At 37.8% G+C, this 13,045-nt stretch overlaps 2 protein-coding genes across 7 annotated transcripts; one reads left to right on the forward strand and one right to left on the reverse strand.

Annotated features, from left to right (window-relative positions):
* Positions 1 to 7: 7 nt before the first annotated feature.
* On the reverse strand, positions 8 to 3,897 carry LOC103439854 (probable protein phosphatase 2C 76). Of its 2 annotated transcripts, XM_008378476.4 has the most exons (9): positions 3,595 to 3,897; positions 2,974 to 3,259; positions 2,669 to 2,796; positions 2,078 to 2,176; positions 1,647 to 1,805; positions 1,371 to 1,457; positions 999 to 1,090; positions 581 to 655; positions 8 to 412 (listed from the first exon to the last, which is right to left on the reverse strand). In XM_008378476.4, exons 2-9 carry the CDS (start codon positions 3,219 to 3,221, stop codon positions 254 to 256), a joined length of 1,047 nt encoding a protein of 348 aa, XP_008376698.1. In that variant the 5' UTR covers positions 3,222 to 3,259; positions 3,595 to 3,897; the 3' UTR covers positions 8 to 253. The 2 variants fall into 2 exon arrangements, with proteins under 2 accessions (XP_008376698.1, XP_028962034.1); XM_029106201.2 differs by lacking the exon at positions 581 to 655 and having other exon boundaries at positions 3,595 to 3,861.
* A 4,525-nt stretch (positions 3,898 to 8,422) lies between these two features.
* On the forward strand, positions 8,423 to 12,816 carry LOC103439859 (cyclic nucleotide-gated ion channel 1-like). 5 transcript variants are annotated; one of them, XM_008378483.4, is made up of 8 exons: positions 8,423 to 8,767; positions 9,332 to 9,466; positions 9,875 to 10,427; positions 10,738 to 10,950; positions 11,038 to 11,327; positions 11,470 to 11,581; positions 11,679 to 11,915; positions 12,008 to 12,816. In XM_008378483.4, exons 2-8 carry the CDS (start codon positions 9,438 to 9,440, stop codon positions 12,704 to 12,706), a joined length of 2,133 nt encoding a protein of 710 aa, XP_008376705.1. In that variant the 5' UTR covers positions 8,423 to 8,767; positions 9,332 to 9,437; the 3' UTR covers positions 12,707 to 12,816. The 5 variants fall into 5 exon arrangements, with proteins under 5 accessions (XP_008376705.1, XP_070681620.1, XP_070681619.1 ...); XM_070825517.1 differs by having other exon boundaries at positions 8,433 to 8,767; positions 9,729 to 10,427; XM_070825516.1 differs by having other exon boundaries at positions 8,433 to 8,767; positions 9,332 to 9,457.
* The last annotated feature ends 229 nt before the right edge of the window (positions 12,817 to 13,045 follow it).

Here is a 13,045-nt window from a genome sequence, read left to right on the forward strand (position 1 = left end):
CAGAAGATCAAAACACCCGAACCGACATCTTTACAGCTACGCAGAAAAGGTATACAATACATAGACAGGTACGGGAGCGGAACGGGTCGAAAAACCCGTCTTCTCCGTACAAAAACGAAAAGTTACGATACAAAACCAACGAATAAACAAATTGCTATCGTTTCTATAAGCACATTCGGCCATTTGCATGTGCAAATTTAATACGGTTTTCTTAAAAATGTTGAAAAATCCGCACATGCAATACGCAGAATTTCTAATCTTGGTGAGGACTGGCTGGCCCTGCTTTGTCATGCTGGAACTTCACCACAATGCATGTTATGTTGTCTGCACTGCCACGGGAAAAGGCAACCGCCGTCAACTTTCGAGCTGCTGCCTCGGGTTCTTCTTCTGTTTTGGCAACTTCAACAGCAACCTGACACATGAGGGAGAAATAGATACGCAGGGAGCCAGGGTTTAACCAAACCGATAATCCGAGGCCAAGAAAACGAGATCTTATCATTACACATACGTACGCAAAAGAACTGCTCATCCCACTGTCCGACGGTGGAAGGACAGGTGAATGGCCGGGGTAGGATTTTACCTCATTTGGTAGCACATCCCATACCCCATCACTAGCAAGCACTAGAAACTCAAAATCTTCATCCACCACTAGGTCCTGAGATAGAATGAAAAAAAACTACTGAAAACTTTTCTTTTAACTTCCGATCTGTGTTGGTTTTAGTTTTAGACATTTGGAATGAAAAATCTTCAAATCTAGGGGATACTAATCAATGTAACATCCATGACGAAACAAGTAAATTGTGATTTTTCTACCAAAATAAGACTCCTCGGATGCAACAATTACTAGGAAATTACTATTTACCATTCACAACTAGGCTCCTAGACCAGATTGTAGAAAGAGTAAAGACCGGTTCAATGCACGGACAGATTAAACCCACAGAAAACAAATAAAGAAATAAGTTAATCCAGTATCAAACAGTAAGAATTTTGATGATCACCTGGATCTCAGGTTCTGCAACAACATATTGCTTCAACATGCGGTTCCCAAAAGCCCGAGACATGGCCAGCACACCGCCTACTCTCCAAGTGCCTGAGAATATAACAGAAAAGTAGGTGAGTTAGAGTTACCTTGATTTATCATAATTGTTAAAAGAGTAAAACAAGCAGCTCTACAACTGTTATTGGATGGCCGCAAACCGTGTAGAAATTTCAAAGCCCATAAATGAACTCAAGAATAGGCACCACATAAGCACACTGGGAGAAACAACCGATGCGTGAATAACACATTATTTGTTTGTATAAATATATAATGACAGCCAACATATAGAGATTATAGTTTCTTGCTTCAATCAGAAACTTTGAAGTCTTACCTGTCCACATTACAAAACCCCCAGCACTCTCAATTCTCTTCCTCTCATCACTTCGATTTGGTTTATGATCCTCGGACAAAGCAATAGCTATCCAAAATGGGAAAAACGAAAACTACTTTTAGAAATCCAGCATATCAAAATATTAAATTCATACATTCTATATGATTACATTCAACATTTTCAGCATGGAAAGGTGTCCGATATACTTCATGATGAATTCAGTTACATATCATAAAATTTTAACCACTTTTCAATAACTAATGATTCAATTAATACCTTTTCCTGCCTTTGATATTACTGTACGTGAATCTCCAACATTAGCAACATATAGATGGTTACCAACCAAGACTGCTGTTGAAGCAGTAGAACCATCATCCCGGTATATATCTCTTTCAGAATCCAAAAAGTCTGCATCGGTCTGTTGATATGATTCACCTGCAAGGTCACCCAAGTTACCCAGAAGAACCAAACAGACCTATGTCACAGGGTAAAAAAGTGTTCCATGCAGAACCCCACAGCTTGATGAAATGACAGGGATAAAAACATTTTATCTCTTTCCACCTGACCTAAGAGGCACATAACTAAATAATTCCACCCATATGGGATGAGGATCCTGTGTCAGAACAATGGACATGCTACAACCATGCCACCCTAACGTTTTATTGTAAGTGCTGCACAAATTTAGGTATAAAGGAACTTGGACGCACTAATAGCTAACTTAGTGTCTGTCATGAATTGTGGATGCTTCATGAGATTCTCAAATAGATGCTCCTTCAAATATTGAGCAGCACGAGAACCGCCATGACCTGTAAAAATAGACAAGAAAAATTAGAAAACCTTGCATCATACACAGGACAAGTACTTTCTACTTCAGCCAACAGGTAAAATGCTTATATTTGACTGAAATCTCAGGACAATTACATCTTAGGAATAAGGTCAAAGTTGCGTAGCAGAACCCTCACATATATGCGAGTAATATCAACCGGCTCGATGATTAAATTGATAATTTCTTTCATTATTTCCTTTACGTGGAAAGTAACCATGTGAGATCTAAAGTAGCAAAAGTCAGATTCGCCCAACCTTTTGCCACCGTAGTTTCCTAAGGGTTCAGCCACTAAATGGTTGCAACTATGTTCGAAAAACCTAAATTCATTCCATGTGTCCAAACACTCTGGATTCTTATGTAGACAGCATTTCATATACATTGTGACGAATGATTTTTAGCCCTACATTTAAGACTTTTAGTAATCAGAACATATTCCGTTATCTAAAATAAAAGAAGATAAAGAGAATCTAACCATCGAAAATACCAAACAGGCAGACCGTTTGCCCATCAATTTTGGACATTTTAACATCATAAAAATCCTCCATAGTTGCTCTTTTTCCCCTGAAACTGGAATAACCGCAACTCAGTTCTCCACCTTCGCTGTCAATGAGACACAAAAGGAACACGAAGTTAAGTCCAAAGATTAATTCTTTGACAGCCAGCACCAGTTAGATCATTCAATATTCGAACGGGTCTGCTCATAGTTGAATAAGGATATCGATTTTGCCTATTGATTTCACACATTAATAAAGACAGATAAGGATAACCGATATAAACCTTTTGCACCCTCCACTGGTATATTCACCATCCTCATCTTTGTCAGGCAGCACATCAAAAACGGATCCCTGTTCATCCGTCGCGCCTGTATCAACCATCATCCTCAAACTCGACCTAAATGCTCGGTTCCACGAATTGGCAAGCACGCAAATTCTATCAGTATTGTTGAAATGCACCCTTGCCTTCGTAGACGTTACGATATTCCCAGCTTGAACAATCACACTCCTTATGTAACTTTTGCAGAGCATCTAAACATAAACCGGTCTGGCCGCAAACACCAGATCTTCTGCAATAGCATTGAACAAATCAAAAACCACTCAAAGATGCCAATGTAACTACAAAATAATCCATTTTTTTATAGGATCAAACTTCCACTAAACCGATTAACGGAGATTAACGCAATTGAGTTAAAGTTAATCTCATAGCTAAACAACGAAATGATGAAATTCAAAAACAACATTTCTAGTTTCTATGACTTTCCTCAGCTTTCTCGGCAACCAAACAGGAAAATAATTGACAAGTTCACTAGCAGAAAACACATACGCAAATCCAAATGCAACCAAGAGATAGATTCGAACAAATTTGGCGATGAAATTGACGAGAAAAAGTTGAATTTATTACAGAATTGTGGCTGAAATCTTCGAGTTCGAGCACCGAGTCGGATCGGATCCGACTGAATCTACCGGGCGCAGACGGCGAGGATCCGAATCTAAAAGTGTGATCCAATCAGCTCCATGCGTGCACAGGAATGTGTAAAAGTACAGTCTTCTCACTCTCAAAACCTGATAGAATTAATATCCTAGAGAGAGAAAATAAGAGAGAGAGAGAGAGAGACTGGGTGAGTGAGATTCAGGTGGTGGATAAATCTAGTGAGACAGTTCCCGAAGTAGCCAGAGGAGAGAGATAGGCTTTTTGTTGCTTGTCAGTGAATAGTGGCGCCAACGTGGCGCCTTTCATGCATCCACTTTAGGAGTAAGGAAAGGCCACAAAGTCCTGGGTTTGATCATTGAAATTTGATTCAACAGTTATAAATAGAAACTTACTTTAAAAATTATAATAATTTTAGCAGTTTGATCAAATTTTAATGGTCCAGATCTTCAAACTTGGTGGATTAAGAGGAAAGGATCCGAAGTCCCTTTCCTTCTGCTTTTAGTGGGTTGCAATTCTAGTGCTTTTTAATCCCCACCCTTAAGCAGTGGTGATGCCACAATTGAATGTCTGTTCTGAGACCAACTCCAACCTTTGGAGTAAGTCCTAAATTTTCCTTTCTATTCCCCTCTCATTGTTTTGAACCCTTGTTCTAAAATTGGGTTAAGTGTTAAAACCTAAAAAAAACTCAAAATTTCCCTAAGATTTAGCCCAAAATTAGTGGTAGAGCTCACATGTGAGAGTGGAACAAGGGAAGTGGACTGGACTCGTCCAACTCATACTCGCCAAAGGCCCATCACGCGTGCACTTGCCCCGCCCACCTCAACTTCGTTGGCCCACCCACGTGGGTATGTCGGGCTGCTGTCGGCTCGTGACACGAGCCCAACCACTCTTTTGGTGATCTGAAGGTCATAATTCAAATGGATCTTGGAGATCCAACGGTCCACTTTAATTTATTTTATTTTTAATTTATATATTTATTGAATCCAAAGACTGAGATCGAATATAATCAAATATAATGGTAAAAAGAAAAGATTTAATGGTCAAAATTCAAATCCAACAGCTAAAATAATTGAAAAAAAATTATTTTAACTCAAAATTCACCCAAAAACTCTATAAATACCTATGTATTTGTTCAAACATCCACACAAAACTCACTTTGCTCCTACAATTCTTCCAATTTTTCTTTCTACCATCTTCCAAAACCATTTGTTCCCATTTCCAAAATTTTCAAGACCGCAAAAGATCATATTAGAGGTCGTAATTGGACCTTTGAGGAAGATGTTGCTTTATGCTTGGTATCGGTTTAGTGATTTTTCAATATTTATCGAATACAAATATTTTAAGGTTAAAATGCTCATAAAATTAATTCATGATAGTCTACATAATTTTTTTTAAAGTTAATTTAAAAAAAAAACCTAAATTCATTATCTAATAATCTGAGGCTAAAATTTTAGGCCAGAAGAGTTTGAGTCACTTGGAGCATAAAAGTTGTTTATGGATTAAAACCTATATTTTATGGGCTAAAAATGTTAAGTTTGACTCCAAGGGTTGGAGACAGTCAAAAACATTAAAATAAAAGCACATAGAAAAGTGATCAGCATCTATATACTAAAACAAATTATAATCTTAATAATTTAATATCCGATAATTAATAATCTCGGTTAAATATTATTTTGGTCAATCCCGACTTGAGAATAACATGTTAAATATTAATTCACAAAATTTATAATATATAAATTAATAACCAAATTTAACCTTGCTCTCAAAATGCAATCTCTACTAGTCCTTTTAAGAAAAATACTTTCAATATTACATCCATAATCTATCATTATTGTGTTAGTAATGCAGCAATTTTTGTCAAGAGTAATGTTAGGGTGACCAAATTTTTAAAACAAATGTTGTAAATCAAATTATGTGAACGTTAATAATTGAATTATTACTTAAGTATTGATTAACGTGCTTATTTCCTATTAATGACATCTCTTTTGATTTGCAAATTTGGTTTAGAAATTTGGTCTCCTTAACATTACTCTTTTATTAGAGAGCGTTAGTAGATACTGAATCTTTATAGCATGACTATCTTTGGTTGATGGATATGTAAAAGGGCTAATAAACCCAATTAACCTTTGTTTTTATGGCGAGGCCAAGCTGCTAGCAAAGCATAAGCTGCCTTTGGGTTCCATTGCTCCACGCTACAGCTAGTATTAAGGCTCGAGTGGGGGCGTAGCTCTTTTGGTTTAAAGCCACCAGAATTTAGAGACTACCGTCTTCAACTGCTGCACCCTTTGAAGTTTTGAACACCACACTTCAACTTCTGTTTGCGCATTGACAGTTTCAGTTGGCAACGTGAAGTTGGATAAGGCGGCACGGTTGATCAGCACCCGATCGAAAACCTCTTCTCCGCACAAGTCACTTTTGCCAAGAAATCTTACCCTAGCAGTAGATGAGGCGGTGTAACTCAATAGCTTACCATGACGAAGATCGAGCATCTTATACCATCTTCAAAGGAGATGTCAAATATGTCAAATAAGATTAAAAAGACATTCAAGTGTTTTCCAATGGATATGCCATATATGATGATGTGGCATGTGAGTCATTTGACTCCTTACTTTATAGCTGCCTTTTTTTACAGCAAACAAAGAAGGAGTCAAATATATTTTATTTAATTTTTTAATGCATGGATCTCATTAACAACCAATAAAATAAAAACTAAAACTAATTTTGATTATTTTTTAATAGTTAATGTAACTCTAGGCCTAATAAAATAATAAAATAAATATTTGACACATCCATTGGAAAAGAAGAAGATTTAGCACTTGTATTCAATTTGCCACATCAGTCATCAAATAAAATTTTGACATACTATATTTGACATATCTCTTGGAGATGCTCTTAGCAAGTAGCTCTCCCTCATGAAAAATGATGTCGTTCTTTGCGTACAGCACCAGTGTGAGATGTTTGCAGATGGAATTCGAGCAAGCAGATGGAATCCAATAGTTGCTCGTCCATGTTTTGAAGTATTGGCACTTCTCTCTGAGTGTCAATACTTGAAGAATGTGAAGAAAATTCTCCACGTCAATGTGTATGTTTTCTTTCAGTTTGTGCTTCATAGATTGTCAAATCCGCACCTCAAACTTCCGAGGAAGTGAATGGAAATACATCCGCAATTCCATTTCTTGTTCCTTCAAATCTCATTTCCTCGCAACTTTTGACAGCAAATTTTTCTTTTTGACAAGTTGACATCAGGTTCGCAGTTGTGTAGCCTGAGTTATACAACATGTTACAAACAGAAATTGGCTTTAAACTTTTTCCCTAAAATTTCAAAATGGCAAGCATAGGGATTGTACGGAATTGCTTTTAAAATAACCGAAACTACTTTTAGTGAAAAAAATGTTTTTGAGACCAATCTTTATGAAAATGCAAGTGAATTAAAGTAATTTTTACAAGAAATACATAATTGGTGCTTCTTTTGCATAAAACATCTCTAAGTGCTTCGGAACCCAAAAATTGAACCTCCATTACCATTTGCCAATACCACAAAAACGTTTTCAATTATTTTAAAAATTTCATGGTGAAGCAATGGCGACCATAAAAAGTGCGCAAGTTGATAGGTCTGTCAAGTCAACAGAAGCAACCATGGCCATGGATGGATCGAACTCTCACAAGCATTGTCAAAGAAGTTTCCAGGAAATTTCACTCCTCACGAGTCAACCAATCGAATTCTGATGACTTGGACTTTTGCGTCTCTTTGTACGGGACTTGGATTCTCTGCCCTCCCATTTCGGTGCCCTTCCCGTGCCCTCCTGTTTTGTGTGGTCACGGTTAAGCCACATCAATATTTTATATTATTTTTTATAAAAATAATAAGACAAAAAAAAATTATAAAATATTGACGTGGCTTAACCGTGACCATACAAACAGGAGGGCACAAGGAGTGCACCGAATTGGGAGGGCAGAGAATCCAAGTCCCTTTGTACGCCCTCTCCTTGGTTGCCAATTTATAATTGATCTCGATTGAGTACCTAAATATTATCTGTAAAAAAAAAAAAAAAACAAACAAACGGTTTGGTTTTATTTAAGTTTTAAAACATAAATTTCAAAATTTTTAGTAATTTAAGAACAATTGATTCACTTTAAGTGTGAGCAAAAATGCACTTTTTAGTATATGTATTTATTTATCATATGTAAAATGATATTTAGCGAGATTATCAGAATTTTATTGTGCACATGTGAGTTTAACTACGATAGTTACATTAGAGTACAATTTTCTTAACAAGAACACGAATTTTGAGTTTTTGTTGGCGTGTTAGTGAGTTGTGATTTTCTCTTGGACACATTGCCGATAGTTCCAACCAAAAAATGCTGTAATATGATTAATATCGACTAATCCTCCTCCTTGCTCACGCAATATTTTTCAAGTGGGATTTAAAATACAATATATATTTGTAATGCTTTTCTTTTTTTTTTTTTTTTTTTTTTTGGTTGGTCCAATTTGTAATGTTCTACATGTGGGACTTAAAATACTAATAAAATGGGGTAAAAATGAAAACTAAAAAGACAAAAGGGGTAAAAAGGAAAACTAAAAAGACAAAAGGGGTAAACTGCAAATAAAAAGGACAAAAAGGTGCCGTAGACCCGGGAAGCACGCGAGCACAAATTCACTTTTTCTCATCGGCGAGCGTACGCACCGTATCGGGTAATAACTGCAGAGAGAGAGAGCGCACAAATTTTTTTTTTTTTAAATTGTTTTTATTTCACGAGGGTGGGACCCAGGCCAGAAGACTTTGTTACTTTGCCTAATCACAGTCGTCAAAATAATTGACCAAAAAAAAAAAAATTACAGTCGTCGCTAACTTTGTTGGACTCTCTCTCTCCGGACGCTTCTGTGAAAAAAATCTATAATTTAACCTCGGCGAGGAGAGAGCAGGCCGAATCGGGGACTCGCTGACTCACTGCGCATTTCCCCGAATCTTCTTCTTCTTCTTCTTCTTCTTCTTCTCTAATCTCTCTCTCTGTCACTGATTGAATATCGAGCACAAAAAGCTACCTGGGTCTTGGAGATAATCACAAGGAGAAGTTTCGGTTTGGGTTCTTCCGCCATGGATAATCTCTTCTCTTAGTCGCTCTCGGACTTTATTGCTTGGTGAGTTAACATATTTCATCCGTTTTTGTTGTTGGGTTTTCTTCAATTTGATATTTTTAGTTGTTTTTTTTTTCGGTTTTTCTTTGGTTTCAGTGACATGGTTTTTCCCCAAAAGATTGGATTTTTAGTTTTTGAATTTTGGGTTTTGATCTTTACCCGATAGGATATGAAATTGGAAATCCAAAATATCTAATTTGTTGGAATTATTTGATTTTTGGTTCAAAAATTTGAATGGAAGAGGTCCCGTTGGTCCATTTTTGACCAAATTTTTATGTTTTGATTAAGTTTTGTTGTTAGCAATGAATTTATGGATGTATAAAACAAATGGATGCTAAATTTAGGGGGATATTTGCTCAAATGAAGATATTTTTGTATGGATATTTAGTGTTAGTGCAATTTCTGCATTTGGAATTGGGGCAAATAGCACTTTGTGATTGCTCTTGGACCCCAAATAAAGTTTCCCCTTTTATTAACGCGTAGGCGAGTAATTTTAGGAAACATCTTGTCATAGTATAGAAGTTTTTGTGTTCAATTCACTTCATTTCACTTTGAATCTTTGTCTAGGGACTGATTTCGGGAACTTGGAGGTGCATGAGGGAGTTCTTTGGGTTGTTGAAACGTTCGGAGGTTGAATTTCCGGTGGAGATTCTATCGAAAACAAGCTGTAGTCATGAATTTTCAGCAAGAGAAGTTCGTCAGGTTAGTTTGACAATTATTACTTATAACGTTACATACATGATATCATGTTGTGTTGACTAGTTTGCAACTATATAACACTTTTCTCGCTTTCAGAACCAAATAAGTTTGGATTTTTGGATGTTTCGTTGTCCTGCTACTACGAAGTACTTGCCTGAATTTTTACATCACAGTGTCAATGGGATGATATAATGTGCCATTACTGTTGCTAATTTCACTTCTTTCCCTGGTTCCGTCCTCATCTGAACTCTTTGTTTGTTGCTAGGCTGCTAGCGTTGGCACATAATTACACCACCCTGTCCCTGCCCTTTCATTTCAGAAATATGTTATAACTTTTGTATGTAATCCTAGACGCTTGGAAATCTCCTTATGTGTTATTTATATTGGAATATCCATACCGTCTTATTTCAGGTTTCAGGACTGCACTGCAGAGAAAAATGTTGAGCCATTATATTCTCCAGATGATGATATGCCACCAGGGAAGTTCAGAAGAACGATTAACTCGGTCTCAGCCAAATTCCAAAGACGCTTGGAATCTGGTTCTGAGCTGATTAAAAAGTCATGGAAATCTTATTCAATTGACAGTGTTGTCGCCAACAGCTTTGGTGGTAGAATTCTTGATCCTCAAGGGCCATTCCTTCAGAAGTGGAATAAGATATTTGTATTGGCATGTATTGTTGCTGTCTCCCTTGATCCCTTGTTCTTTTACATCCCGGTGATTGATGATGCAAACAAGTGCCTTGGTTTGGACAGGAAGATGGAGATAACAGCTAGTGTTTTGCGTTCATTCACAGATATATTTTATATTGTTCACATAATTTTCCAGTTTCGTACTGGATTTATTGCTCCTTCTTCTCGAGTGTTTGGAAGAGGTGTTTTAGTTCAAGATGCTTGGGCCATTGCAAGGAGGTATCTCTCATCATACTTCGTAATTGACATTCTTGCAGTCCTGCCTCTCCCACAAGTAAGCTAACCCTTCCTAGTTTGTATGAGGTGCATTAATATATTGTTTGGTTACCCATCTAATATGGCGGGTTGAGGAGTATCTTTATGCACAATCTCTGCTCTCTCCGCATAGGATGGGTAATCATTTTTGCCCAATATTGTGCATACTCTTGGTGTTGCAAGTATTACTAAATCATATGTCGTATCTGCTACTTTAAATTCGGCTTATAGTGTGGTTAGTTGTAGCTGATGTCTTGTTTAGATTGGAATGTTTGTGCAGTATTTTGATTCTACTTTGGATCCCTAATAATACTATGAAATATGTCCAGGTGGTTATTCTAATTTTCATTCCCAAATTGGGAGGCTCAAGAACGTTGAATACAAAGAATTTGTTGAAGTTTGTGGTTTTGTTCCAGTATCTTCCAAGGTTTATACGAATATATCCATTGTATAGAGAAGTCACAAGGGCATCTGGTATACTTACCGAAACTGCTTGGGCAGGAGCTGCATTTAATCTTTTTCTTTACATGCTTGCCAGTCATGTAAGTTTGATCATGATATTCACCGCTACAATATAATTGCTCGTATTTTTTAAATCTTCTGATTTTCAAGTGATATGCTGTTCTTAGGTACTGGGAGCCTTTTGGTACTTGGTCTCTATAGAACGTGAAACCACGTGCTGGAAAGCAGCATGTGGGAACAATGCAACCATATGCTCGGGCAAGGATTTATACTGTGATACCGCGAGCTGGAATGCTTCCACATTCTTAAATTCTTCCTGCCCAATACAAGATGAAGACAAATTAAAGTTCGATTTTGGAATATTCCTTGATGCCCTTCAATCTGGTATTGTTGAGTCAAGCACGGATTTTCCTCAGAAATTCTTTTACTGTTTTTGGTGGGGCCTACGGAATTTGAGGTGTGCCTATACAACTTGTCTCAGTCTGCATTCTTAGGGTCTTCTGACGGTGATCTCAGTAGAGTTAACTTTTAAAAGGAGTATTTTATATTTGGTCCAGTATCTTTATTTGGTATTGATTCTCGATATTCTCATTTTGCAGTTCCCTTGGTCAGAACCTTGCAACCAGTACATATGTATGGGAAATCTGCTTTGCAATCTTCATTTCTATCGCTGGATTGGTGCTATTTTCATTTCTCATCGGAAATATGCAGGTTGGTACTTAGTGTTGTGCATGTAGTTTTTGCAGGATTGAAGTATCGTTTCTATTTCTGTCGTGAGGTCCTGATGAACTTTAAATTGTTGAAACAGACATATTTGCAGTCTACAACCACAAGATTGGAGGAAATGAGAGTGAAAAGGAGAGATGCTGAACAATGGATGTCCCACCGCTTGCTACCCAATGATTTGAGAGAGCGCATCAGGCGGTACGAACAATATAAATGGCAAGAAACCAGAGGCGTTGATGAACAGAATTTGATATGTAATCTTCCGAAGGATCTTAGAAGGGACATAAAGCGCCATCTCTGTTTGGCTCTGCTTATGAGAGTGAGTTTCTCCACCATTATGTTATTGTCATCTTAGTGTGCCTTTCAAACCGCTAGATATTGATTCTTTCTTTTTCCTTGACTGCATTAAAGGTGCCAATGTTCGAGAAAATGGATGAACAACTGCTCGATGCAATGTGTGACCGTCTCAAGCCGGTACTGTATACAGAGGCAAGCTATATCGTTCGGGAGGGAGACCCAGTCGACGAAATGCTCTTTATTATGCGGGGCAGGCTATTGACTATGACCACAAATGGTGGAAGAACCGGTTTCTTCAACTCAGAGTATCTCAAGGCCGGTGACTTTTGCGGCGAAGAACTTTTGACATGGGCTCTTGATCCCCACCCATCAGCTAATCTTCCCATCTCGACCAGAACTGTCCAAGCCCTTAGTGAAGTTGAAGCCTTTGCTTTAAAAGCGGATGACTTGAAGTTTGTAGCCTCTCAGTTCAGGAGACTCCACAGCAAGCAGCTCCGGCACACATTCAGGTTATACTCACAACAGTGGAGGACTTGGGCAGCCACTTTTATACAAGCAGCGTGGCGCCGCCATATGAAGAAGAAGCTAGAAGAGTCTCTGCAGGAAGAGGAGAATAGGCTGCAAGATGCATTGGCCAAGGCCGAGGCCAGCTCCCCAAGTCTAGGCGCCACCATTTATGCCTCCCGTTTTGCTGCTAATATACTGCGTACTTTACGGCGCAGTGGTACACGGAAGGCAAGGGTGCCAGAGAGACTACCGGCCATGCTACTTCAGAAGCCGGCGGAGCCTGATTTTACTGCTGAAGAACAATAATCGTAGGTATATAGAGGTTTTGATTGAGTTATATGTTTGCTCGTCCTCTTGTAAAATGTAACCGTGCAACGGTTTAACTAATAAAAATGTAGAAAAGTGCAACTGCATAATGGTAGAGAGCCACTTTTTATTTGTGTGATTTTTTCTCACCACCCTCGGGCTGTAGTAATGCTCACGACTTTATTTATTACCATTTAACGAGTTTAAATTTTAAAAGTGTGTATACTTGTTACACAGATCTTGAAATTTGAACTCATTTAACATTAATAAATAGAATGGTGAGTATCACTATCACTTAAGGCAAGGTCTAATTGAGGAGCAAGGCTCACCTGTGCATTA

Source organism: Malus domestica, chromosome 07, assembly GCF_042453785.1.
Source record: "Malus domestica chromosome 07, GDT2T_hap1".
NCBI lineage: Eukaryota > Viridiplantae > Streptophyta > Magnoliopsida > Rosales > Rosaceae > Malus > Malus domestica.

Coding starts and splice junctions, on each gene's coding strand:
- LOC103439859 (XM_008378483.4), top strand. CDS start 9,438: ATGAATTTTCAGCAAGAGAAGTTCGTCAG. Junction 10,951..11,037: donor TTTACATGCTTGCCAGTCAT/GTAAGTTTGATC, acceptor TGCTGTTCTTAG/GTACTGGGAGCCTTTTGGTA. Junction 11,582..11,678: donor TTCTCATCGGAAATATGCAG/GTTGGTACTTAG, acceptor TTGTTGAAACAG/ACATATTTGCAGTCTACAAC.
- LOC103439854 (XM_008378476.4), bottom strand. CDS start 3,221: ATGCTCTGCAAAAGTTACATAAGGAGTGTGATTGTTCAAGCTGGGAAT. Junction 1,806..2,077: donor AGACACTAAGTTAGCTATTA/GTGCGTCCAAGT, acceptor GTGACCTTGCAG/GTGAATCATATCAACAGACC. Junction 1,458..1,646: donor AATATCAAAGGCAGGAAAAG/GTATTAATTGAA, acceptor CATTTTGGATAG/CTATTGCTTTGTCCGAGGAT.